This window comes from Paramormyrops kingsleyae, chromosome 18 (genome assembly GCF_048594095.1).
Source record: "Paramormyrops kingsleyae isolate MSU_618 chromosome 18, PKINGS_0.4, whole genome shotgun sequence".
NCBI lineage: Eukaryota > Metazoa > Chordata > Actinopteri > Osteoglossiformes > Mormyridae > Paramormyrops > Paramormyrops kingsleyae.
Window position 1 is genome coordinate 20,081,222 of NC_132814.1, and position 27,117 is coordinate 20,108,338.

Consider the following 27,117-nt stretch of genomic DNA (forward strand, 5'->3'; position numbering starts at 1 on the left):
CTGGTACATGCTGACCTGCAATCCAGTCAACAGCAATGCCCTCCACTCGCCCAATACCACTGTTCATGATGTCTCCTCGCGAGGTCTGGTCTCGCTTAATCCAGCTGATGGTGCTCAGGCCCATATCGACCCAGTAGATAGTGTCACTCTCTGTGGGACACAAAGAGTCAACTAATGCTGGACAGGTGATGTGGAAAGACAGGTATGCTTTGACTCACCAGCATGGAAGTCAATGCCGACTCCCAAGAAGATGCCTGACACGGGCATCAGTGCATCGGACTTATCGGAAGGCTCCAAAGGAATTCCCCGAATGGTCCCCTGCACTGAATATAACAGGAAGGAACCCACTCCTGCGGACAAATTAAGAACCATGGTAACACTTTCTATGAACGCCAGGTCTCTAAGAATCGATGAACACATTCATGACACATTATAATGCATTTATAAAGCATTATAAACATAAAACGTCATAACACATTATAGCCATGCATATCTATTATGTATGCTTTATGAAGCTCTCAACTATAATGCAATATGGATAACATCATAATGCAGTACATAGCATTCTTAACTCTTAAATTGACCATTATAATGCTTTATGAAAGTCTCTATAGTGCATTATAGAAGAAAGCTTCATTGGAGCTTATGAAGTATTATAATCAATACTATATGCCTTATGAGTGTCAGTAGAAGAAACTGTAATACTTTATTCATTCTTATACCGACTATTATAATGCATTATGCAGGTATACATAGATGACAAGTGGACAGGGTGCAACGTAATGGTGGTACAGAGGGGTGGTACACATGCACTATAGATGACAGTTTTCAGTAAAGAATAGTGAGATGCTGTTACACAGAGCTCCTACCTCCGCAGGTCTCCAGGTCCCTCTCCAGGCTGTAGCCGGCCATACACACGCAGGACCTGCTGCTGGCCGAAGTGGGCAGGCACAGCTGGGAGCAGTTTCCATTGTTTTTGCTACACATGTTACTACCTGGGAACAACATTTAGGCTTTGTTACTGTTGCGGGCAGAGGTACTGAACAGCCACTGGGGTTCAAGATGCAGAGATGGCGTCTCCTACCCTTCTGCACAGTCACATTGTAGATCTTCATGTGCATTATAGAGAAGGTGCCATTCCTCAAGACCTTCCAGCTGCCTCCATCTTTCTTGTCACATGTTCCAATCTGTCCTCTAACTTGGTCAGCCCACCATAGCTTACTTCCTACACAAACAGGTTGTAATCGAACAGGTGTAGTGGTAGGTCAAGAGTGTCACTTATCATAATACAATTAAACCGAAGGCAAAGAATACACCATTTAACCAGTCTGTCAAATTTACATTATTCTTTCTAATTAAGCTGTAGGCAAACACTACACTCTATAATCACTGTTTGTTCCTTCAGTCTCTATATTTATTCCCAGTAAAAAAAAAAAAAGCCCATAAATTAATTGTAAACATACAATAAACTGCATATTCTGTACCAGGGGGGCAAATTAAGAAAACAGAACAATCACTGAGGAATGAATCAGATAAGAACAAGACCATGAGATATGCCCAGATAGGCTCATTCTAACCCTCACCCATAATGGCTAATGCTGTCGCTTTGGTTAGCTTTCCCTTGACCTTTTCCAGGACCTCTAGATCACTGCCATCCAGTCTGCAGCGGTTGATGGTGCCGTTTCCTGAACTGATCCAGTACAAGTGCTCATCATCAAAGTCAATAGATAGACCTGTGAGAGATGGACACGAGAGAGGTTTCAGCTGATTAGCTCTCCGGTGACACTTCATTGAGGGGGCAAAAATAATACAGTATTTTGCTCTTACTTATGTATTAATGAATCTTTTATCTCAAGCAGTTACCATATTTGTTACGATATCTGTTAATTCTGTAAACCTTTGTGAACTACGGAAGAAACTACTCACGGAACAAGTAATGAAGTGTCATAATGATCTCGTTTATTCATCATTGATGATTCAAGACACAACTACATTTGTTCATGATTTGTACTTTAGCAGTAACTGAGTTACTACTCAGTATTTGTGCCCCATCCAGTAAAGTGTTACCATGATCTCCTAATGCTGACACAGATGTTGTACTGAAGACACATCCTCACCCACTGGGCCTTTCTGACTGGTGAACAGAACTCTGTGGTTCCTGCCATCCATGTCTGCAATGCTGATGTTGTCTCCATCTGTCCAGTACAATTTCCTATTCAAAACATCCTGTTATGAGGCCACGTTTAGTCTTTATAGAACCACATTCCTGACTAGTAGACTCTATTCAATCCATTAATACGAAACAGTAACATATATCTTAGTGATCCATCAGTCACCCAGGATTCTAAAGAACTGTGGATCTTCGAGTCTCACTAACCCAAGCTGGGGGTACAGTGTTAGCTGTTGGGGCTTGTCCAGGCCCTCAATAATGGCCTTTTTGAAGGACCCATCCAGTCGTGCCACATTGATTTGCTTCCAGTTGTTGCCATTACTGGTCCAGAACAGGTTCCGGGAGACCCAGTCCACTGCCAGTCCATGAACACTGGGCAGGTCTGTTTGGAGTCATATGTACAGCATCTGTCAAATATCTGCCTCTTATCAGAAGTATGACTCAGGGTCACTGCTTGGGACAGAACATTATTTCAAAGTTCATGCTCAAATGAATTCAGGTCTACAGCTGCAAAATATGTACAAACTATGGACTAACTTATAAATCCTAGATCAGCAGAAAACAGTACCAGCAGATGCCACAGTCTGGAGCCCTGTGCCATTGATGAAGGCCATCTTAATGGTCTCTCTTTGCACATCAGACCAGTAGATACGGTTTTCAGAAGCATCATAGTCCACGACTGTGAAGGATGGCACCGTGAAGGAATTGATGTAGTTGAAGTAGGGGTTTTCAAGGTCCACTCCCCGAATTTCAGTCTGTCCTGCATACAGGAGGAACTGGCGAGATTCTGTGAAAGAAAATGACCACCAATTATCCAATAATCCAATAAAACAACAGTATGTCAGCAGCTGTCGTGTGCTATCAGTGACTAACACTAAAAGAGTCTTTTATGAAAACCCACAATCAAGCTCAAACCACAGTACAAATAATTCTTACACTCATGGAGTGCTTGATTAAGAAATGCTATTATACTATGCAATGAAGAAAATGTCTGGCATTAGAAAAAAATCTAAAGATAAAGCACAACACTCTACAACCCACTGAAAATGGTCCTGTGACCCTTTTTTTTGGGTCACAGCCCACCAACTGAGAAATACTGCTTAAAGTGTAGCACCTCCTAACTTACCATAGGAGTAGCACCTCCTAACTTACCATAGGAGTAGCACCTCCTAACTTACCATAGCATGTGCGCTTATCGGAGTGGAGCTTCATGAGGTGGGGGCAAGCACAAGAGAAGCTCTGGTTGTAGCTGATGAGGCAGAGGTGAGAACAGGAGCCCCGACCACCATGAGCTGCACATGGGTTTGGTGCTGAGGGGGAGGCAGAGAAGAGAGAGAGAGAGAGAGAGAGAGAGAGAGATTGTTGAAAACTGCTGTTCATCCACAAGGCCAGACGAAAATGTTGTTTATTGACAAGGGCAGAAATGTCAGTGAAATTAAGGAACAAATCAATGGAAATATATCTTTCTTTAGAAATCTAAATTGACAAGGATATGCTAGTACACAGTATAACACTACATGGGGATGTTTATGATGATATAAAGAATCAGATATCAGAATCTATAAAGCACCTCTCCTGTGACCAATGACTGCTTTGGGTGTGAGTTTATGTGTGCTATACCCCAAGGCTGCCAGGAGGGGGACGTACACCTGCGGGGTGTGTGTTTATGTGTGCTATACCCCAATTCTGCCAGGAAGGGGACGTACACCTGCGGGGTGTGTGTCTATGTGTGCTATACCCCAAGTCTGCCAGGAGGGGGACGTACACCTGCGGGGTGTGTGTCTATGTGTGCCATACCCAGGGGCTGTCTGGAGGGGTGGTACACATGCAGGTCAAAGGACTGCGTGCTGCTTCTCTGTACCACCGCTACGTTGCGCCCTGTCCACTTGTTAGCCTTAGCCAGAGTATTAGTGTGCCAGTCTGTCCAGTAGATGTCGCTGCCGTACAAAGTGATAGCAAAAGGATGGGAAATGTACTCATGGCCCCGCAGAACCTCGATGAGCCCAGAGCCGTCATACTTCGCAGAATAAATGGCGTCTGACCTGCAGCGAGGGCAGGCAAGGGAGTAAGGCTCAGTACATTCCTAAGTCTGCAGTGAAGGGTAGATTATGAACCTGCAACAGGGGCAAGGATTACAGAGCAGGCCACAGAGCTCACATGATGTCACCTACCGAGCATCAATCCACAGGACACGGAGCTCCTCATAGTCTACAGTGAGTCCATTGGGCCAGCCTCCTTTGCCCGTCTCCCTGTAGATAGTGTGCCGACCCTCCCCGCTCATTGAGGCCGCTTCGATTCTGGGCATCGCGGCATCCCAGTCAGTCCAGAAGAGGATACTGAGATGAGGAAAAGTGAACAGAGGTGTACAGAGTAGAAGGCTGCACGTGCATGGGGGGGAAAAAAATAAAAATATTCCTGCGGTAACAGCAGGAATGGAGATTATCTTTGTGGTATTCCCGGAGGAATGGTAATAAAATGCATGCTACCACTATTGTATTGGAAATGAAATTGTTTGTATATGTGTATCCTTATGTCTGTTGTATTAATTATAAGTAACTAAGTTACTACTGAAGTACAAACCATAAACAAGTAGCTACTTGAGACAAAGGATGCGTCATGATTCATTAATGATAAGCAAACATGAGATCGGTATTTCCCTTGTGTTATCCATCAGCAGCTTCATAGTAGCTCCTTCATTGGTTCACAAAGGTTTACAGAATTAACTGATACAGTAACAAATGTAGCAACTGCTTGGGATAAAACATGTGGGGCCGCCTTGTGGGGACATTCATTCAAGATGAACGAACACGAGATCAGTATGTAACTAATTGATACATAAGCAAAGCATAATACTACTATTATTTGTGCCCCCACAAGTAAAGTGTTACTGAAATATTCGAAGGCAAATATAGACACCGTACTGTTGGTGTGTTGATAAACATGGGGATGGGCGGGGACAGTTTTCGTGCATGCGGCGATGGGGTAGGGATGCCTTTGGTACACATGAGCTGCGCTGGACTGATATAATACCACTGCACTCCATGAACTAATGCAAGGACTATGTTGTTTCTTGTTCAAATAGCAACCACAAACAACACCACCAATGCTCCAATCCAAACTTCCATACATCCATGTCTTCGGGGGGGGGGGGGGGGGGGATTCTCCTGGCTTAGTTTACCCGAATCTGGGATCCAGGGCAATAGCACGAGGGTGATCCACTCCTTCAGCCATCAATGTGGTCCTCATGGAGCCATCCAGCTTAGCCACCTCGATCTGATTCAGTTTGCTTTCCACCCAGTAGATGTTGTCGGCGATCCAGTCGACCGCCAGGCCCTCCGTAGTGGCCAAGCCATACTGGATCACAACCTCGATGTCAGTGATGCCTGAGAGGCACAGGGACAAGAGGTGGACAGGTGAGGTTGAAGGATATGGAGTCCCAAGGAGGTGACAATCGAAGTGTAATGTTTTATACACTGACAGTACCCACATACACACATGCCGGCAATGGTTTTCCAGAAACCCTTAATTACTGATCACATTTAAACATCATAATTTATCTTTGGCTTCCAAGTAACAGAAGAGTAAATTTTAAAGATGATTTTGTTGTCACACTGTTGTGTAAAAAATTACAATGTGTTCAGTGTCCATTAATTAAATGTGTCAAGGTGAACTGTCAAAGAATGAATGCAGGGTGTCAGCATCTACCCAGAGAAACACCCATCTACTCCTGCTGTAATAAAGCACTTATCAATAAATTGCTTATACAATTACTTTTTTGCCAAAGCCATCTCTGTTTTAGCACCTGCCTCTCTCCCTGTTCAGCAAAATGCAATCTCTGCACATTTTCTCTGTACATTTAATCTCTAACATTTCTGTGGGTGAACATTTTCTTCACCCACAGAAATGACAGGATGTCAGGAAGGACTCACCGCCTTTCTCAGACCACTTGCTACGGTAGATCTTGTCTTCCAACACATCTGTCCAGTAGAGGGTGCTCTGGTTGAAATGGAAATCCAGAGCGATGGTGTTGCTGAGTTTGGGGACTAGCAGGTTGTACTTGCCCCCATAGAGGTCAATGCGTCGGATTTCATGCCGGTTGGAGAATATGATAAAGGGCTGAAAAGGATCTGGGGAGAGAGAAGATCAAATAAGAGCAGAATGTCCCTACAAAGTAATAAAAACCTGTTATTTTTACCTTTTGGGGACATGAAATTCTTGATTTCAATTTTGCACATGCTGGGAAAGATGGCTTTTATACATGCAGGTATGGGGGGGGGGGGGCAGATTATTATTAGTCTGTACCTCTCATGAGAGTCTATGAGATCAGTCTGCCCAGCATCCCCCCATAGACCAAATAATAACAGAAGCACACACACCCCTTCTTTTGGCTACAATCACAATCCCTTGCTATCTCACCCTGCCACCCGCTTCACACTTCCTTCTCAGTGCTGCCCCCCAGTGCTCACCAGTGCTCCTGCAGGTCTCCATGTCAGCCTCCAGGGCCCAACCCTCGTAGCAGGAGCACTTCACGCTGAACTTGTGCTGCTCACAGCGCTGGCTGCACCTCAAGTGCTTGGCGCAGAGGCTCTGAACGTGGCAGGTCTTGTTATCCGAGCCTAGCTCCATGCCCAGGGGGCAGGTGCAGATGATGCCCTCATCAGCAGCCGCAGTGCAGTTATGGCTGCATCCACCATTGGCCACAGAGCACAAGTCTGCAGGAAGATGGGGTCAGGAAGATGGGCGCAGTGGTCACATGTCAATTGCAGTCAGGTGTCTAAACCTAACCCTAACCCTAATCTTAACCCAACTGGTCTGGGGGACTGTGGTGTGCAGAATCTCACCACAGAGCACCTCGTCAGACCCGTCAGGGCAGTCGTCAACACCGTCGCACAATTTCTCAGCTGGCAGACAAATGGAGCTGTTGTTGGCGCAGACGTGGTGGTAGTCTTTACAGGCTCCTTGCGTGCAGTCTTCCTCATCAGAGCCATCCTCACAGTCTCTGTCCCCATCGCACACCCAGGTTGCCCGGATGCAGGCCGCTGCAGGAGGGACACGGTGGCCGTCAGGAAGTAAATTTCATCCACATCAGATATACGAAGACATCATCCGCTTCCTGTTTGTAAGGCTGCGTCCACACGGCAAACCGCTCGGCGCACGGTCAGCGGTGGACCACCGGGTGCTCGCAAAAGGCACTGGATGGGCGAACATTACGTCATGAAAGAGCGCTTGCCATCAGAATAATTGTAAAGTGTTTTTCAGCTTCAAACAAAATGAGTAATATTGTTGATTTACATCAAAAAAGGCACTTGCTCCCTTACTGTTGGACTGTTGGACCGAGAAGTGCGTTTATAAGTACATGTACTTTAGTTTCATTAGCTAAATATGCCTACTAAAGCCAATCTAGCATCCCCGTCTCTGCCCTTATACACCTCTGTGCGGAATTTGTCTGAATTAAGTCTCAATATGATTTTACGTAACATTAAATAATTTGGGGTACTGGGACACTGCACTCCTCCATGTTGCTAAGAGTTTTGGGTTCCAAGTCGCCAAATCCACCTGTCACAAACTGAAGATTGTATCTGATTGGAAGCGCTTAGCGAAAGGTAATTGAACAAGGCAAAAACGGGGTGTCTCTTGGCGCCCGAGGCGGCGCATTGACATGGGGACGCAACCTTACAGATATGCTCTCTGGGTCAAGCGGAGTTGAAAAGAAGGTGAAAAAAAATCACTGGGTAACTGGTGACAGCCTTTGCCTTCAGCATTTTAGAGAAAGAGAAGAAGACGAAATTTTCCTGACCAGTGTCCCTGCAGCGGAATTGGTTGGCAGGGTCGCACATGGGCGTGACACCATCGCAGTAATTCTCGTCGCTGCGGTCCATGCAGTCCATGTCTCCGTCACAGCGCCATTGAATGGGGATGCACTGGCCGCCAGCATGGCACTGGAAATTGCCCGAGTTACACCAGCTAGGGGGGAGAATGGCTGCAGATGGGGGTGGGGTGGGGGGTGGTTATTGTGTATCCAAGTATGGCAACCAGACTCATGCCATTAACCAAGATTTTTTTAGACGTGCTACCAAAATGGCTGTCACTTCAGGGAATGTGCGCAGTTATCTGTCTCACTGTTTACATAACAGTATGTGTATTTCCTCCTCGAAAGCCTCATTATCAGATCATTTATGTAATACTGACACAATTAATAAGACAACAGCGTGACCAACAGCACAGGTGGCATGAGGGCCAATTGATCCTATTTAGGGGCATTTATCAGAGACAACAGTACATGCTGGTCCTTTTCACACCTGGTATTAACATGCATCCTGGGTGATCCGATCACAACTGGACAGTGCTAAATACGTCCGTTCACACCTGGCATTAACACGCGTCTCTGCATGCATCTCGACTGACCGCTTGTAATCGGATCTCACTTTCCCACAACTTATTTAAACAGGCATGTAAATCACTTCCGCATGCAGAATCTGCTGAACATTAAAATATGGAGAAGAGAGAATCAAAATCTATTGCCGCATTTCAAGGTAACCAAGCCGCCTAAGATGTCGGTAATGAACGCCATAATACTCAAAATGAAATAGATAATCTATAAATACATAAATGAATAAATAAATATTTCAACAATTAATGTGTCACGTGCTGCATTCCTGCCCTCATTCTTTCCCTATTAATCTGTCTCACCTCTCGTTTCAGCCCTTTAAGGAACTTTATCATGAAATATAGTTTGAATTTTATTTGCATTTTGTGAAATATTAGATAATAATAATGACTGTCTAATGAAAATCACAAAATTATTACGAAATGCAATTTAAAGATTATATTTAGAAGACATATTATATGAACAGACATTTCTACCTACATGTAAGACATTTCTACGTTCATGTAATTTTTACCGGCACGGTTCACCAATATTAATAAAGTGTGGAGCAGCTTTGACATAAATAAGGAGGCTTTACCTAAGTGCACATTAAATATGATTTGTACAAATTCCAAACCTTCTTTAATAAATCACTTCTTACACAATATATTTTTTTTCCGAATTTGCACAGAACATTAACAACGTGCACTTTCGACAAGGTTTCCATGCAAATGGGTCACGACAGTCCAATATTCAACCAACTTTATGTGCACTTCCTGGGATTTGAACCCACAATTTTCGGTGTTATTAGACCAAGGCTCTACACGTTGAGCTGCAACACTGGAGCAAGTAAATGCCATAGTTGTTCAAGATACCACCATATACCTTAAAGAAATTCAAGAACGAATTATTTAGGAGAACTTCAGTTTGGCAACCAGAGACAGAGTACTAAAGAGAAATGCTATGCGGATTAAGCAAGTCTGCATAGTACCTTTTGAAGGAAATTTGCATAGGAAGTGTGAAACAAGTTTCCTTTATAACACAGAAAGAGTATGTAACAGTGCACGTCTGACATCCTATTAACTGGTTGTGTGGTGATGTCATAGTCAAATTCTAGGCTGTCCTTTAACTTTATATGCACTAGTTAACTGTTTTATCCCATGAAACAGAGCAGTATTTAATGTCCCTTGTAGAAAGATGCCTTGAATTTTCTCTGCTGTTATAACTACTAGAAGAGGTTACTTTGACGAATCAAAGATAGAACATTTTCTTGCTAATAAAGGTATTCAAATGGTGAACAAGCTGCGAATTTATTTGTTAGCAAAGAATATTGAGTGTATTTTTAGTAAAGGTTAAGTGACTAACATGCAAATGTAGAAAATCTTTTGACTGGTAGTGTAGCTATATACAGATGAAACGGGATTCAATTTGTGCAAGAAGACACCCTATCTTATAGTCTATATCCTCCTGAGACCCCACCCATTCATTTATGTCCATTGTAGTGGACATTTTATTTTTGCATCTATATTTTCACTGATGTTAGGAAACATATTTATTCCTGTTGTACACTAAAGAGGACATGCTGTGAAATTAAAAATAAAAATAAATTTGAAAAAATCTAAATTGTAAGATGTCTTATTTCCTCCAAAGACAAATAACCTACAATTGAAGGGCACTTTTTTTCTTGGGTCTATGGGTCTAGGATATGACAAGAAAATAAAATGAATAGTCAAACATTCGCATTGAATAGTCGAATCTGATTCAACTAACAAAATTCCGAGTAGAGTACAGCCCTATCAGAGATACTTAACATGGCAGACCTCTGAATAAAACCGTCTGCATCATAATGTAGATTCAGATACTGTAAGTGAGCATGCCTGTGTTGGAATGGGAGAAACAATCTTCAAGATTGTTGAAAATAATCCACGTCTTAGTATTTAAAAAATGTTGACGAATCAGTTTAGAAAAACTGTGAAGGGAAACATCATACTCAGGGAACCCTAATCCTGTATTAAACACAATGGCCCAGATGTAATTGTAGATATAAATACTGAGTTCATTGTTCCCAGCCATCTACTATCATCTCTGGGACAGAAAGGAGCACATTCAGATAAACGATTGGTCTGTATTACTTAAAGATGCAGATTTGAAAGCAGGACAGGTTCACATCCTAGGATGAACCTAACCCTAACCTAACCCTAACCCAAACCCTGCAGTGAAGCTGCACAGCAAAGTAAATAATCCAAGGTTTTTTATATCACTGGTTCACCTGCAGACTGACGGCCTACAGAAGGCAGCACTCACACAAACTCTGCGAGGAGCAGTTGGCGTTGTCCTCGTCACTGTAGTCCCCACAGTCATTATCCTTGTCACAAGTCCAGGCCTTAGGGATGCAGCGGCCGCTATCGCACTTGAACTGGGTACTGACGCAGGATTTGCTGCAGCCGACCTCGTCGCTGTTATCCCCGCAGTCATTATCTGCAGCAGCACAGACGCAGTCAGACTCTCCACTATAGCTCAGACTCTGCACCATCATGGCTACCGTTCATGGAGAAAGTTTATGCTCCCTCGGCTGATAAAAGCCACAGATGGGCTAGGATTCATTTCTGGAATGAAGACCTCATGAAATGTGACAGCTTTATCATGAAAACCATATGGTAAAATCATGGGGACTGTAGGAAATGAGGGATCTGTCATGGGAGGGAGACTCAGGTGACCAAGGTGAGGTGACCAAGGCTTGATGTGTCTCAGCTGTCTCTCATTTCCAGAAATATGTGCTGGTCTTTTCTCACACCTCATTCATAACCAGCTGGTGCGTCACTGAACAATATCCAGGTCTAGGCTGAGGGGAGAGTGTGCATTGTGGTCTGGATGCTCATGGCTGTGAGGGTAGGATAAATTTAGAGGTGCTCCTCAGGGGAAGTAGAGGAGAGTATACCACACACTCACCTTGGTCACATTGCCACTGGACACTGATGCAGCGGCCATTGCGGCATGTGAACTCAGTGATGGGGGAACAGGTCGGAAAAACTGGAGAGACAAGATGCACACAAGAGAGTTTACTCACGACACATATCTGGCAACATGCATTGATCACATGGACCTGTTGACATCATTAGGAAATGCGCATCAATCACATGGACCTGCTGATATTGTCTAATCACATCAGTACAACTTGTATCATTCATTCAACTGTAAACAACCATGTGACAATATGAAAAATGTGATTACAGAAAAGTATCAAGGAGCTCCTTCATGATAAAAGAGCGATCTTCATGATAAGTGAATGATCTCACTGCCTCATGTGTCATATACTGGACAGGCTGCTGGTAAGTACTGCACTCACCACAGTCATGTTCATCAGAACGGTCCTCACAGTCATCTTCCAGATCACAGATCCAGGAGTTTGGGATGCATTGGCCCGTGGAGCAGGAGAACTGCTTAGGAGGGCATGTCTGTGCTATGGAAGCAAGAGGAGGACTGTCACATGTCACACTGAGACCAATAGCAGAACGTGAAACAGGAACACATGAGCATGTAGAAACCTCAAACCCTCTCTAATCCCTATCATTAATGACTCATCCACCCCTAAACCTAACCCTAAACTTAATCCTGAACCGTAATCCTCCAGCACTAGTTAAAAGATCACATATGGAGGCTGATAAATGTGAATGAAACTCCTCTGTCCCACTGGTATTAGTCAGCATAACTCCTGAGGTCTCGTGATGATATCACGTGCTTCTCTTGTCTGATTGAGGACTGTGCCATCTGGAATAATAAAAACGATAAACTCATGTCTGGCTTAATTAAAAGCTGAGGTTCCAGATCTTTTGATTCTGGAGTTGCACCGTCTTTGTGTTGCGTTTCTCTTTCTGAGGCACAGCAGCATTGTGGGCCCATTAAACCCCTGTGTGATAGGGGTGCAGCACAGGGTGCAGCACAGTGTTTTAGCTGTGTAACCACATTCCCTGTCAGAGATCTCGCGTGGTGGCGTGTGGAATGTAAGTGTCCCTCTCCACTGCCTGTATCAGCATTCGGAGTTATTAACCGGAAAGGTGCAGTCAGCTGTGAGTGAGGCCTGAAATATCAGTTGGAATCATGGATTTTATGCTGAAGGTTTTGCTTGGGGAAAAGTTTTTTTAGTACCTAGCAATTAAGCAACATACTGAATGTGGCATCTGTTTGAGCCAGACTGTGTAAGATGGGGCAGAGGTGCAGAATGTGCAGTGGTTCAGAGGCTGCGGCGTGGACTTCCATGGCTAGAAGACACTGCAGTTGTGCCATAGTATTATTCCCAAACACCAGTCCTTTACATGACCACCGGACCTGTGTGTTTTTTCCCCCACATTTTCCTGATATACATTATTTGGTTGTCTCTTCCTTTCATTGGCTGTCTCTTTCTTTCATTGGCTGTCTCTTCCTTTCATTGCTCCCCCTGTTTTATTAAACCTACCTACACTCCTGTGCCCCAGTAAATCCCAGTGTGTGTCTATTCCCCGCCCTGCCTGGTGGAGGTGCTACAGCACCTCACTACCATCGAAATGAAATCCAATGGCAGCAAAAATTTCATAAAATAAGTAGCATTAGAGTCACTATAAGGTACAATAAAGAGTTTGTACAAAGAATTTGTACCAGAGCAGGTGATGTTGGACTCATCATCGTGGTCGGCGCAGTCGCTGTGCCCATCACACACCCAATGCACTGGGATGCAGTGATTATCCTGACACCTGAAACCGTCCTCGGGGCAGGAATGTTTGGCTGGGGTGGGATGGAGAGAAGAAGTAAAATTTCAGAGGAGGCATATGAAAACAAACAAGTACAAACACACAGGGATTTGGGTAACCCTAACTGTAACCTTATCCCTAATCCTAACCCTAACCCTAACTGTAGCCTTATCCCTAATCCTAACCCTAACCCTAACTGTAACCTTATCCCTAATCCTAACCCTAACCCTAACTGTAACCTTATCCCTAATCCTAACCCTAACCCTAACTGTAACCTTATCCCTAATCCTAACACTAACCATAACCACTAACCCTAATCCCTAACCTATAGTCTCATGCCAACTCCATCTCCTGTGTTTGTTAGATATAGTAATAGTCTGGGCCCACTGCGCAGCACAGACACACAACAACAGACATCCCACCTCTCTCCCGCTAACTAACAGCAGCTTCTTCACACCTGCGAATGATGCACAATGTCTCGGAAATCTGTCGTTCTGCTATTCAAGTGAAATTGCTGTGGTAAACAGTACGCGCCATTCAAGTCTAGCCTGCACCCCCCACGTTTGACCCTCATTCACATCCTGAAATAAATATGCCTAAAATGGGGTACAGAGCCGTGACGTTTGCTGGGAGACTCTATAACAAACACCCCAGAGATGAAACTCCTCAATCCCAAACAGCAGAGGCGGTTAAAAACCATTTGTAGTGTGTCGATGTCTTGGGGGGGGGGAGACTCACAGCAGAGCTTGGGGTCCTCGTCACTGTTGTCCATGCAGTCCATGTCCCCGTCACACTTCCAGATCTCAGAGATGCAATGCCCATTGCTGCACATAAACTGCGACGGCTGGCATTGCTGATGGTGCCTGCTGAGATGGTTGGCTGGGAGGGGGGAGATGAAATGAATGAGGGGGGCTTGCTGTGTTTATTTCTGTTTAAATAACAGACGGCTCATAAAGCTGTGCACGTCGACACGTAATTCTGCAGGCATGCTTTAGTACGCAGTATGTAGCCAGGTAGGTAAGTCACAACAGTTGGAACATTCACATGTAGTAGTCAATATGACAGTATATCATGATATACCTGTAATTCAAATCATCATTTCTTTACTTGAAGGGTCCATTTTTGCTTAAAATTACCTTAGAATTGCCCGTAAGCAGATTTAGAACATGAAAATGGTGACAAATTGAATAGAGCGCAAACTGAAATCTAATTTTAATAAATAATTCAAATTAAGTGTTTTTGTTTCAGGGCATTAGGGCACAGGACACTACAAAACGCCAAAAGTACATTTTGCTGCCAGGTTTCTTCTCTGTCGACCTCGCTATTCACACCAAGGGGTGGGTTTGACATTGCGGGTGGAGCTGTCACCCATTCTATAATGAAAAATAAAACGCTGTGTCCCGTTTTGAACAAATACTGTATGGGAGGCGATTTGTCCAAATTTTCTTCAGATTGAAAGTAGAAACCCTAATTGCTGCTGCTTGTGGTTCTAAGTTGCGTTCTGTATGTTCTACGGGACTGCAATGTTTCAAGTGATTAAATAATGAATTATAAGCTTATCGTGGGCCAGCACTCTTGAATCCATGACATTCCTCGTTCCCTGCTGTGGAAAATGGCTGACTATCACACCCATGCTTTTACTCCGATGCTCCAGCTCTCTCGAGTATTAGTCATGGCTCTGTGCTTACTTTTTATTCGTCCCTTGTTAAAGGTTTCCTTCACTTTCTCTCACCATTAAGTTAACTGAGGTACCCTGAGCAAGGTACCGCCTCCAAGCACTGCTCCCCGGGCGCTGAATTAGCTGCCCCCTGCTATGTCACATTTTCACATATGGGTTAAATGCAGAGGGCACATTTCATTGTTGTGTGGTGCGTTGTGTCAACAATGACAATTAAACACTAAATTCACTAAATTCTAATTCTAAAATTCTAACTGGTTACCTTCTCTGTTTGTTATTTTCTAACCTCATTGAATGTTTTAATGCTCCTTCCATGATTAACCTCATGTCATTCACCTGTTTGGCTACCTATTAGCTTAATGGTTAGCTTAATGGTACCCACTGCCAACACTGCCAACACTGCCAACTTTTTTACTCTTTACCCGCTTTCTGTAGCTCCTGCTTCCTCCCAGTGCTGCCTGCATCACCATTATTTTTAGAGGTCCTGGTGGCTCCAGTCCATCTGAGACCAGTTCCCACTTCTTGGCTTCTCCTCTACCCTGGACTCACCTGTGCAGCTCACGTTGTCCTTGTTGAGTAGCTGGTCATCTGCACAGGCACAGCGACGACCGCCTGGGACAGCCAGGCACAGGACACTGCAGCCACCATTGCTGGCATGGCAAGCATTGGAGCCTGGGGAAGATCAGAGGAGTGATTAAAGATGAGGATCAGTAACCGAATGGGGGTTTCTGCTTCATAACTGACCATGCCGGAAGACCCCTGAGCCAGGAGCTACTGTAGACCCACTGCATTAACCATTAAAATGGAGGGTTGGCTGGTGCAGAGCAAATGGGAATAGCTCAGCTACATTCATACCTTGCTGCCGCTGTGCATCGTACATGTGGATCTGAAAAATGGGCCGTCGCTCATTATGCAGCAAAGTCACCTCCTTGCTCTTCTGGTCCAGCCTGTAGATGTTGCCGCTGTGGTACTCATTCCAGAACAGGAAGTCTCCGTGGTGACACAGGCCAATGGCACGGCTGAGCTTCTCTCCCTCATACACCGTCTGGTCAAATGGGGGAAACCGTGGCGGTGAGGATTTCTTAGCACTAAGTAAAAGCCACATATTGGGTGGGACATTGTCATCTTCCATAATAATTAATGGCCTGAGCACTGCATACCTTGCGTGTTGTGCTGTTGAGGTAGATCATCTCAATCCGGTCATGGTAGGCATCTACCCAGTAAAGGAGGCCCTGTGTTACGTCCAGACTGAGGCCATTTATCCGTGCGTCCTTTTTGTTAGTGAAAAGGATGTTCTGGTTGGTTCCATCCATCCAGGCCCTCTCAATCTTTCCCACAATGCTTGCTTTTGGGTCCTCTTCCCAAGCTGTCCAGTACATCCACCTGTAAGGAGTAGCCAGTATCTGTGAGTTCTGGAATCTTCACACTTGATGGTCTATGCATAGGCAGACAATAGCCAGGAGTAAAGTTCTAACATTGTCATAAGAAACAGAATGTGTTTGTTTCTGGGATGAAAACAGACCGGCTGAACACAAGCACATCCTGAAATAAGAGTCTGCATGGACAGAGGATAATCCATCCCCAACAGTTTGTTTCTGGGTCTTTCGGATCGGCCAGTCTTATCAGCGGGCCAGCTTAAGCCTAATGAAATAATCAGCGCAACAGAAGAGGCAGACAGTGCAAAGATGTCATTCCATACTAACATTAACTTCTTCAATTTGGCCAATCCGCCAGCGTAATACTTCCCCCCCCCCCCCCCAAAAAAAAAAGACTATGGACACAGACTCAGAGACAGACCCAGGGATTCAAACAGACCAGAAACACAAACTGTAATGGTGGGGCGTGACAAAGGAGCGACAATCCAACAAACCAGGATTTATTGATAAAACAGGATACAAAGGCAGAATCAGAAAACAAAGGGACTGTGAGGGGTCAAAACAAAACTAGTAAAAAAAGATACTAATGACAGGGACACAATGAATGACAAAAACAAAACAAAAGCAGGCACATAAATACACTAATACCAATACTATAGAGTAAGGACAGGTGAGAACCATAACCAATTAAACAATCACAAAGCACTCAGGCCAAACGGAACAGGTGGGGGGGGGCAATTGGACAAAGAAAAGCACCAAACACCAAGGGAAACTAAAAAAGGAAAACAGAACATAAAATAGATCAGGGAGCAAAAAATAAGGAACTGTAAGTGAAATACACAAACAGATGAACAAAGAAACAGTAATTAATGGATGGTAAATAATAAAAGGGGAGTTGGGATGGTGGCCCCAGAAGAAGAGAGAAACACTAGGGTAACCAAACAGGATGGCCAGAGAGAACTGTTGGCAAAACGGGGAGATGACATATGGGACAGGGCCAGACAGGCACCAATCCTGACACAAACAGACCCAGGGACACAGATCCAGAGACACAGACAAACTCAGGACACAAACAGACCCAGGGACACAGACCCAGAGACACAGACAAACTCAGGACACAAACAGACCAGGCACACAGACCCAGAGACACAGACAAACTCAGGACACAAACAGACCAGGCACACAGACCCAGAGACACAGACAAACTCAGGACACAAACAGACCAGGCACACAGACCCAGAGACACAGACAGATCCACAGACACAGACAAGCCCGTAGACACAGACATGGACCGAGGGACACAAACAAACCCAGGTACACAAAAAATCCAAGGACACAGACTAGGGAGAAGGCTGAAACGCTTTGGGAAAGTGACAGAATGGACAAAATGACAGAATATCAGAACGGACAAAGTAATAGGATGGACAGATTAACAAAATGACAGAATGGATGGAATGAATGAATCATGTTTTTGTGTTTGATTTCTGTTCATCTGACCAGTGCTTCAAAAGTGTGGACAGGGAATCCAACAGAAAACTCTAACATCATCTGAAAAATAATCTAAATAACAAGCAGGAAAACGCTCACCCATGTAAGGGGTCCACCACGATGGCACGGGGGTGGCTCACATTGCCCTCGATGAGGGTCTTGCCTGTCTGGGAAGCGTTTGCCAAACGTGCCACGTTGATGGTCTTGGATTCATGGTCAGTCCAGTACAAGTTGTCAGCCACCCAGTCCACAGCAATGCCTTCTCCTTTGTGGATTCCTGGAGGTGAGGATGAAGATGTTTGTACTTCTGCACAAACACAGGACAGGTCTTTGTCTTTTCGCTTCCCAAATCCAACACTTCAAAGCTATTGTGTTCTTACAAGAAATACCATTCACTTTTTCATCTTCCTCTACCAGGAGTCGCTCAGGGCTCATTATCCTGCCAGTGTAACTGGATTCCAGTAGCTAACACCTATAGTACATCTATCCTTACCTATTTGCAGGATATCTTCCCTCTCCTTGCCATCGATCTTTTGCCGGCCAATGACATGACTGGTGATGTCGGAAAAATAAATGAACTTGCTCTTGGCGTGGAAGTCCAGAGCATGCGGAGTCTGGACATGCTGAATGGGGATCATGAAATCTTCAGGAACCGTAGTGTTGATATCCATTCCATGGATAGTACCAGGTTGACCTCTTGCATACACAAGGAAGATCTCACGATCGAGCCCTGGAAAGGCAGGGGTCATTCATCATGCTGTGAACAGCTGGAATAGTGCTCTGAGATGCTACTCACACTGCAAGTAGTCTTTATTTATTTTATTATTTAGCAGGCGTTTTTATCAAAAGTGACACACAACTGAGGCAAGATCAGATAGTTTCTAAAAAATTGGGGGTTAAAGGGTCTTGATCAGGGGCCCAATGGTGACATCTGTCTGTGCCCCTGGGATTTGAACCGGCAACCTGCCGATAACAGACACAGTGACAGGAACAGTAGGCACTTCACTCAATATGTAACCCAGGTTCTGCTTCTAGAACTCTCATTTTCACAGTGTTTCCATGCTGTGTCGTAGTGCTGGCTCGCGCTCACTCTTGCAGGATTTCCCATCACTGTCCAGGCGGAAACCCAGACGGCAACGGCAGGTACGAGACCTATGGCTGTTTCCCAGGAGACACATGTCCGAGCATCCCCCCGCTCTCCCCAACTGGTCCGGCTCACACGCGTGTGTCCATACTTTATCCGAGAGGAGGAAGGAGGCAGAGGGAGAGAAAATGATCTCTTACCATGTGACAAATTTAAGTTGACGAAGTACACAGGCAGAAAAACATGGCAATACTTCTTGGCAGATGGCACCAGTGCGTACATGGGTGCTGTCTCTGATACCTGGAGGTTGGCATTGCTGGTGGTAGACGTGCAGGGCCCCCCCTTTCTCCATACGGGTTATGACCTCGTAGTCAGAGCTATTGAAGCGGTTGACTCTGATCACACTGGCCAGGTACTGTGACCTGCCAGTTTTTACGTTAGTACCAAACAGATCATTCTCAAACAGTGTGAGACTGAAAGAATAGTCAATCTGGAAAAAAAGACAGAGATGAGGAAAGAGCAGCTATGATGCCATATGATTGGATAAAACATGCAAATGTACTATAAATATATGAAGGATGTTCAAAGGTGTGATACATACTGTAAATTATACAGCCTGTTTTTATACATTAAAGGAACCTTTTGACCCTGTGTGATCTTACAGTCCTGTGTATTTGTAGGAATGTGCATGTATTTATCCATTTTAAACAGTCTGTCTTAGACATGGTCGTGATTATGAAACACAGAAAATGAATACTAACTCCCGCTTAAGCCTGACTTCTCAGTCCTCTGTAGATGCGTTAAAATGAGCAGCTTAGTTCACCACTTGAGCAGCAGGAAGACGTATGGCATGGAGTCTTTTAGAAGTATCTCCTGGTGATTTAAACTGTTGTTCCTCCCTAGACAACCGACCTGCCACTTGAAAGCCCCAAAATCTTAAGGCTGGAGAACAAGAACTGACCAGTGAACCCTGGAAGATGCTGCGCCGGTTCCTTCCTTCATAGTCCACCACCTCGATGTGGTCCAGGTAGCGATCGGCCCAGTACACCAGCTTACTGGCCAGATCCAGCGTGATGCCCAAAGGGGAGATTATCTTGATGTCCACTAGCTTGGTGCGATTCTGCCCGTCCATGTCACAGCGCTCGACTTTGGGAAGCTTGGTGGTTGTGAAGAACATCTTCCTGTGGAGTTTGACAAAACTGCTCAATGGAAAAGCAGCTTTTTCAGGTCAGTGACAACGAAAGGCAGAAAAGACCCAGAAAAAGTTGAAGCTGCTTAAGTTCATAAATAAACAGTGAAGCCGCAGTCTTGAACTGTCATTTTATTACTGCAGCAGAGTAGCTGTTCTGACTGCATGAACAATAATTACTTCTGTTTCTGTGGTAAAGCCAACATGACATTCCTGAATGCACCTAATCATGCCTAAGTAATGCCAATGGTTCATTCTGGTGCCTGGAACAGAGATGTCCATACCCCATGATGGGGTCCAGGGCAATCCCACTGGTACCGAGGAGCTCCTTATCCAGTAGTGTGACACAGGTGTCTCCATCTTTGTCACAGACAAATATGTGATCATATCTATCCATAAAGTAGAAATTTCCCGTCAGCCAGTCAATGGCCATTTGTGCCACATCTAGTCATCAGAGAGAGAAACAGAGAAAAGAATGCAAATGATGACTATGTTTGTGGAAGTGAATTCATGTTTTTAACTAGATTCTCCGAGTCCCAGCTGTAGCAGCCTTCTGTATCATCTGCAGCTACATCTTGACTTCAGCAATACTACATGCGTTTTATTTGAATAGCTGCATGTCTGTCTTTTTTTGTGTGCTGTCAGTTGTGCTTGTACAGTGTATGGCTGCTTGATGCACATTCTGAATTTTCTTTCATTCTTGATACTAAACGTCAGTTCTGCGTGGTTTAGTTAACATGAGGGTGTGAACTTACTCTCCAGGCTAAATGAGACACTGATTGTCCTTTCCTCTGTGAATCCCTTCAGGTTGGGGATCCGAGCACATTTGAGTTGGGTGCCAGAGCGCGTGGTATTATGGACGTTGATCCAGCACACGGTCTCCTCTCTGTAGAGAACGTCCATGACAGTCGCCTCTCTGGTGCTTGTGGACAGCAGGCTGTGGGTCGAGCTGCTGATCAGCGGCCTGGCCTGGATGTTACGGGAGTTAGCGATGAGGAGCATGGCCGGGCGATCTGCAGGGTCTGAGGCAGGAAGCGGAGGAACACGTCACCCACAAAAGAGCTTGAAGTATCATGAGATATTTCAGAATATGCATATACATAAGTGTATATGACCTTTCACACCCTGCTGTATATGGGTTTTCATGACTATTGTACACACACTCCAAGATTTCATGAACCAAGTTCATGTCAAGCTGAGCAATTCACAAACATTTCACTAAAATGATGCACAGGTGAAAGTGAGATTTTCAGGTCCACATTTATCCATCCATCCATTCGTCCATGTTTCATTTCACTTAGGACAATCCCCAACCCTGGCAGTAAAACAGCTGTAGATATTTCTGTCATATTGTGTCTATCTTTGCCACATAGAGTGAGGATATGCACATACATAATCTGCACAGACACACACATCCAGTCGGATGGTTGCCATGTTCAGAGCAGAGCCTGGCTGAGCTGCCCTCACCGTTTGTGGCTTTGCAGGAGCGATTGTCTGCCTGCAGCCGGTAACCGCTCACGCAGCCGCAGCTGAAGGAGCCCTCGCTGTTGGCGCAGGTCTGGCTGCACATGCCATACACGGTGCACTCATCGATATCTGGAAGCACACGCCGCAGTCAGCCTCGATGCCGGGGCCCGATGAAATGATCACAGGGCTGCAGATTTCCTGGCTGCTCACCGCTGCATGCTTTGCCATCTGGACCAAGCTCAAAGGCGCCTTGGCAGTAACACATGGGTCCGGTCCGTGCCACGGAACAGCCGAATTGGCAGCCCAAGTGTGTGCAGTTAGGGGCAAATTCTGCAGAGACACCGGGAGGTGCAGTCACAGTGACTGCTGCAGACTCCTGAACACAGCAGATCTTTCCCTCATCTTTTAATACACCGCGGTTCGGGCTCTGCCGTCCATGGGGCCCCCCAGGCTGTGTCCTCATCACTAATAGCTCACAAACCCAGCTGTGATGCAATGTGATAAGTCTGAAGGATCCAAGGCATGGCATTCAAACCTGAGATATCTTAATTACCAGGTGCTACCACATGACAATGATTGCGCCAGAGGGAGGGAAAGCTGCAGAAGAGGAGGCGGCGTTCTGTGTACCTCGACAGTGCGGCCCCTCATCCCAGCCGTCGCTACAGTCACGCACCCCGTCACACAGCCGCTTCCTGTGGAGACAAACCTCCACACCGGGACACTGCTCCTCATTAGCGGGACATCGAGGGGGGTGGCTGTGTGCACCTGTAATGCACCCCCACCCACCGATGCGCGCATGAATGTTTTAATGTTAGGAATGACATATAGCAGACGATCACTTTTCCTTCACGCTCGCTCACACCGACCTTATTTGGAAATATAATGAGATGTGCATTAACAAGACCGTAATGCTTGGAATAGTTGGAAAAGGCAAAAGAGGAACAAGGTGGATGGACTCAATCTGAAGGAATGTCATCTATATGGTTGCCAGCACATCAACTTGAAGGCACATAATAATAATAATAATAATAATAATCAGTAAAGTCAGAAAAAGTAGTATATTAAAAGTCATACACTGGAGCACACGTAAGGACCACAGCATGTCAAAGAAACAACACAGACAGTGAAAGGCTTAATGAAGGTTCACTGCAAAGCAGCCAATGTACCCCAGCGTCTGTGGTCCTTTTCGATTTGCTCTGTTTGATCAGAGGCGACTTTGTTCTTTTGCCAGCAAAGTCCGGGAACGAACTCAATTTCTGTTTAAATACCACGTCACCCTGTAGTAGCCAAAAATGTAGTAACTGATAATAATGTAAAAACTGACAATAACATCATAATTTTCCAGACTTAAGGTAATAAAAGTTGATAGTGTAATAACTTACCAATAATATCATAGAATTCCTGAATCAAAGATGTATACATTTTGTGTGTAATGTAACAGTTACTACATTATTGGCTAGTGTAGCAGACAAAGTAATAACTACATTGATATATTAAAAAATTATTACATTATTAGCAGTTACTGGTAGTTATTAAGTTAATTTGTAGATGACTTTTGGCCAGAAAAGGATGATTTGACATTGATTTATTTAAAGGTTGATACTTCAGGTCCATCAAGTAAAATTCCAGACTAGGATTTAGTTTCAACCAACCAGTTGAGTATAAGTATTGAGTCACAATCGCAGAGTACTCAGCTGTTTGGCTGAAAGAAAATCTTGGTGTAGATTTTTACTTTCTGGACCTGGACTATCTACCTCTGGATGGATAATGGTCCTTGCCTTTATATGCTTGTTGAGATAGAAGCCCATCTCTTAATGAGCAGCGTAGAGAGGTCATTAAGGCCAGCTTGAAGAGCTCACACTTTCATGTGGAAGGCCGCAGACCTGCTTCTAATTGTGACAGAGTGCTCTGTGCCCAGTGGCATTTACCACCGTGAAACATGCTACCCTACGTGCTGCTTATGCGATTCCTTAAACTCTGTTTGAAGCACTCAGTAAAGTCTGATCCTAATTGCCTGCCAAGTCAAATTTGTTTTCCTTTTTTTATTTGCTCATGCAAGAATACAGGTCAAATTCCTCTTGTCTGTGGAAACAAATGCAGCTGTGCTGTCAGATGATGATTACTAGTCTATGCTAGGTGATCCTGTATACCCCGTCTCTCTGTTTTATACCACATTGTCCCTGACTTTGTACCCCGTCTCTCTGTTTTATACCACATTGTCCCTGACTTTGTACCCCGTCTCTCTGTTTTATACCACATTGTCCCTGACTTTGTACCCCGTCTCTCTGTTTTATACCACATTGTCCCTGACTTTGTACCCCGTCTCTCTGTTTTATACCACATTGTCCCTGACTTTGTACCCCGTCTCTCTGTTTTATACCACATTGTCCCTGACTTTGTACCCCGTCTCTCTGTTTTATACCACATTGTCCCTGACTTTGTACCCCGTCTCTCTGTTTTATACCACCGCAGTGATTGGTCAAGTCCTTTGACACAGTTACTGGTTGAGTTCTTTGATACAGTGATTTGCAAACCACATTGTCCCTGACTTTGTAGCCTGTCTCTCTGTTTTATACCAGATTGTCCCTGACTTTGTACCCCGTCTCTCTGTTTTATACCAGATTGTCCCTGACTTTGTACCCCGTCTCTCTGTTTTATACCAGATTGTCCCTGACTTTGTACCCCGTCTCTCTGTTTTATACCACATTGTCCCTGACTTTGTACCTCTGCTCGTCTGTTCAGACGCATGCCATAGTGGTTTTTCAGCCATTATTAAACTATTTATAGCTGTTTTACATTTTTCATTTACATTCTACATGTTTAGCAAATGCTATTCTCCAAAGCGATGTTCAAGTGAGGCAAATTGTACATTGCAAAACATACAAGCTGTCAAAGTGTTGAGTCAGCATAAGTGCCGCTAGGCTCAGCTTCCGATGAATGTGAGCAGTATTGCTATCCAACAAATTTCCTTTTACATTTTTCACCTGTAATTTTTGAATGATGTAGCAGTATTTTACATTATTTCTCTGTTTTGTCAGAATACAGATAATCTTTATTGGAATTGGAATATTTTAACGTTCTTTAACTACAGTCTTACGTGGAGATACCCCTGATCGATCAGGGGATGGTATTCCAGGGTCTCTCAAGGCTCAAGATCAATCATAAACTGTGTTGAGTATGTCTTCTGGTACAATGGGGGAATTTGTGCCAAAGCTATATTTGCCTTAACCAAAAACAATATTTGTTCCTGTTTTCCCTGCAGAAATTTGTGGGAAGGTTCTGGGGGCAGCCACAGGTCAAAATACAGGGTCACACATAAACACATACAAGTATGCCATAGCAGTATTTTTTATCTTATTTATTTCTGTTCCACAATAATTTTCCATCCATCCATCCATCCATCTTTCTACATACCCAACCTTGAACCACTTATCTTGGCCAAGGTCTTGGGGTAATTAATTTCCTAATCCAAAAACTCTAAAATCATCAACAAAATAATGATAACAAACATATGTCTTGTGGAAACACTTCCTCCAAGTCAGTTTAAATTTCTCATATGAATGAAATGTTGGCATTAATTAAAATAAACTCTGAGTTTCTTTGAGGAGCCAAGAAACATGGTGCAGACTAATAGTTGTACTTACAAGTCTCTGGTGCCTCGTCAGAGCCATCAGGACAGTCCTTGTCGCCATCACAGAGCCAGCTCCTTGAGATGCAGGTCACCTGGTCCTTACACATAAACTGTATGCTGTTACATGTCTTGAGGGCTGAAAGAGAGACACCGCAGTGATTGGTCAAGTCCTTTGACACAGTTACTGGTTGAGTTCTTTGATACAGTGATTTGCAAATCTCTCAGTACAGTTACTGGTTGTGTCCTTTGACATAGTTGCCGGCCAAGTCCGTTGACACAGTTACTAGTTGAGTCCTTTGACACCATGAATGGTTGAGTCCTTGGATGTTTTTCAATACCAAGATCGCATTTGTGGCCTCAGCAAGAGCAGTCTTGTTAACTTCCCTCCTAAGAGTGGCCTTGTTTGGCAAGAATGCATCCGATGCAGGGCAAGAACGATATCCAGGGATTTTTACTGTCTTCTCTACTTCTTTTCTTAGTATTGCAACTGTGACCATTGTTTTGTTGTTTTGTTTATGTTCTGCCTGAAAATCTTCATATGAATGTTTGCCTGAATGTTTTACAGCAGTTATATTCTTTGTACGAAACCTTTATAGGTGAGGCACTATGTCCCTGAATTGCAGTTGGAAAGTTCCTCAGGATGCAGTTCTCAAGCACAACAACAACATAATCTATGCAGGAACAGATGACCTGATGCCATAGCAGCTGACCACTTGCCTTGTACTTTGCAACATTATTATTGGATGTTAATGTTTTAAAAAGCACCATTCAACTTAATATTTTTTTCTTAAGCACTACTTCACTTTGTGACGTTCTCCTTTAAAATAAAACATCAGATGGTTTTTTTTGTAAATTGTGTATTTCTTACCAAAGCATTTATCAGAAATACAGTTGGAAGACGGAAGAAATATGTATGTGTCGCATTGCGTGTTAGTTTAAGTGCTGCACCTAAGTTTTGTGCTGGTGCTCCTACAATTTTCAGTAAGGAGCATCAGTGCTACTAGTGGAAAAAGTTCGTCTGGAGTCCAGTGACCTGAAGAAAGGCGTAACTCACTGAAAGCAAGCCTATGCCACACGCACTGCGATCTAGCAAATGTGGGAAAAAAGAAGTGAATTCTGGAGATCAAAATAACACATAAAATGTATGCATGAACAAAAGGAGATAAAAGGATGAGGACTGTCTCTAAGTCCTGTGCCAGATCCTTCCACACCAGGGGATTCCCTGCTGCAGTTACTAAGATTAAAATGCTAGTTAAGACTAAGTTACCAGGTAAGATTACATGCTATTGAGCAGCTTCCTTCCTTTGTAGATGTTCCCATTGCTTCCCATCTAGCTCACTTTATGGTTTATTCCCATATTTTTAATGTCTGCCAAAATTGAAATGATCATTTGTATATACATTTTTCAAAATATACAAAGATAAATCATTAAATCTAGCTGCCTGCAAAGGTTTTTTATTTTTTGACTACACCATTTTTACTGATGTTAAGCTGACCAGCAAATACAAAGACAACGCAATTATAAATGAATTAGTACTGCTTACCATCAGTAGCTGTGACAGGAGACATAATCTTCAAAGTCTGTAATGCATCCATAAAAATCACTACCGCTAACACCACTTTTGTGGTGAAAGCAAACATGCTTAATCAAAATGATAGCAGTTGAAATGTAAAAATTGCTGGAACCGTTTAAACTTCTGAGTGATGAAGCACTTAGTGGCCTGCTATTCAGAATAAGGTAGATAAACAGCATGAGTAGCCTGGCTCCGTTAGGAAGGAGACAGACAGACTCATTCAGCCTGAGGAGGCTGCCGCGTGTCGGTAAATACACACAGGTTACTCACAGACAGCACTGAATTCAAAATGAAACAACATTTGAGACATTTCAGTACATCTCTTAGATATTTTTGATTCCTTTACTGGAGTTGCAAATGTTTGCAGGG

The 27,117-nt window shown here is 44.1% G+C and overlaps 1 protein-coding gene across 1 annotated transcript in view; it reads right to left on the reverse strand.

The window, feature by feature from the left end:
* LOC111837075 (low-density lipoprotein receptor-related protein 1-like) overlaps positions 1–26,815 on the reverse strand; it is a 50,031-nt gene extending 23,216 nt beyond the window's left edge. The window contains exons 1-36 of the mRNA XM_072702243.1: positions 26,719–26,815; positions 25,188–25,310; positions 22,171–22,308; positions 21,754–21,873; positions 21,544–21,672; positions 20,832–21,098; positions 20,361–20,520; positions 19,849–20,068; positions 19,188–19,377; positions 18,894–19,037; positions 18,297–18,533; positions 17,903–18,080; positions 16,100–16,322; positions 15,795–15,984; positions 15,489–15,611; positions 14,000–14,140; positions 13,170–13,295; positions 11,884–11,997; positions 11,487–11,567; positions 10,848–11,015; positions 7,968–8,150; positions 7,012–7,209; positions 6,637–6,882; positions 6,100–6,297; positions 5,349–5,553; positions 4,342–4,506; positions 3,968–4,212; positions 3,349–3,480; positions 2,739–2,957; positions 2,378–2,552; positions 2,118–2,212; positions 1,584–1,733; positions 1,085–1,225; positions 870–995; positions 219–350; positions 16–150 (exon numbers count right to left, since the gene is read on the reverse strand). Of these exons, the coding sequence (XP_072558344.1) occupies positions 16–150; positions 219–350; positions 870–995; positions 1,085–1,225; positions 1,584–1,733; positions 2,118–2,212; positions 2,378–2,552; positions 2,739–2,957; positions 3,349–3,480; positions 3,968–4,212; positions 4,342–4,506; positions 5,349–5,553; positions 6,100–6,297; positions 6,637–6,882; positions 7,012–7,209; positions 7,968–8,150; positions 10,848–11,015; positions 11,487–11,567; positions 11,884–11,997; positions 13,170–13,295; positions 14,000–14,140; positions 15,489–15,611; positions 15,795–15,984; positions 16,100–16,322; positions 17,903–18,080; positions 18,297–18,533; positions 18,894–19,037; positions 19,188–19,377; positions 19,849–20,068; positions 20,361–20,520; positions 20,832–21,098; positions 21,544–21,672; positions 21,754–21,873; positions 22,171–22,308; positions 25,188–25,310; positions 26,719–26,815 (5,914 nt within the window). The remainder of the gene's footprint in view (positions 1–15; positions 151–218; positions 351–869; positions 996–1,084; positions 1,226–1,583; positions 1,734–2,117; positions 2,213–2,377; positions 2,553–2,738; positions 2,958–3,348; positions 3,481–3,967; positions 4,213–4,341; positions 4,507–5,348; positions 5,554–6,099; positions 6,298–6,636; positions 6,883–7,011; positions 7,210–7,967; positions 8,151–10,847; positions 11,016–11,486; positions 11,568–11,883; positions 11,998–13,169; positions 13,296–13,999; positions 14,141–15,488; positions 15,612–15,794; positions 15,985–16,099; positions 16,323–17,902; positions 18,081–18,296; positions 18,534–18,893; positions 19,038–19,187; positions 19,378–19,848; positions 20,069–20,360; positions 20,521–20,831; positions 21,099–21,543; positions 21,673–21,753; positions 21,874–22,170; positions 22,309–25,187; positions 25,311–26,718) is intronic.
* Between the last annotated feature and the right edge of the window lie 302 nt (positions 26,816–27,117).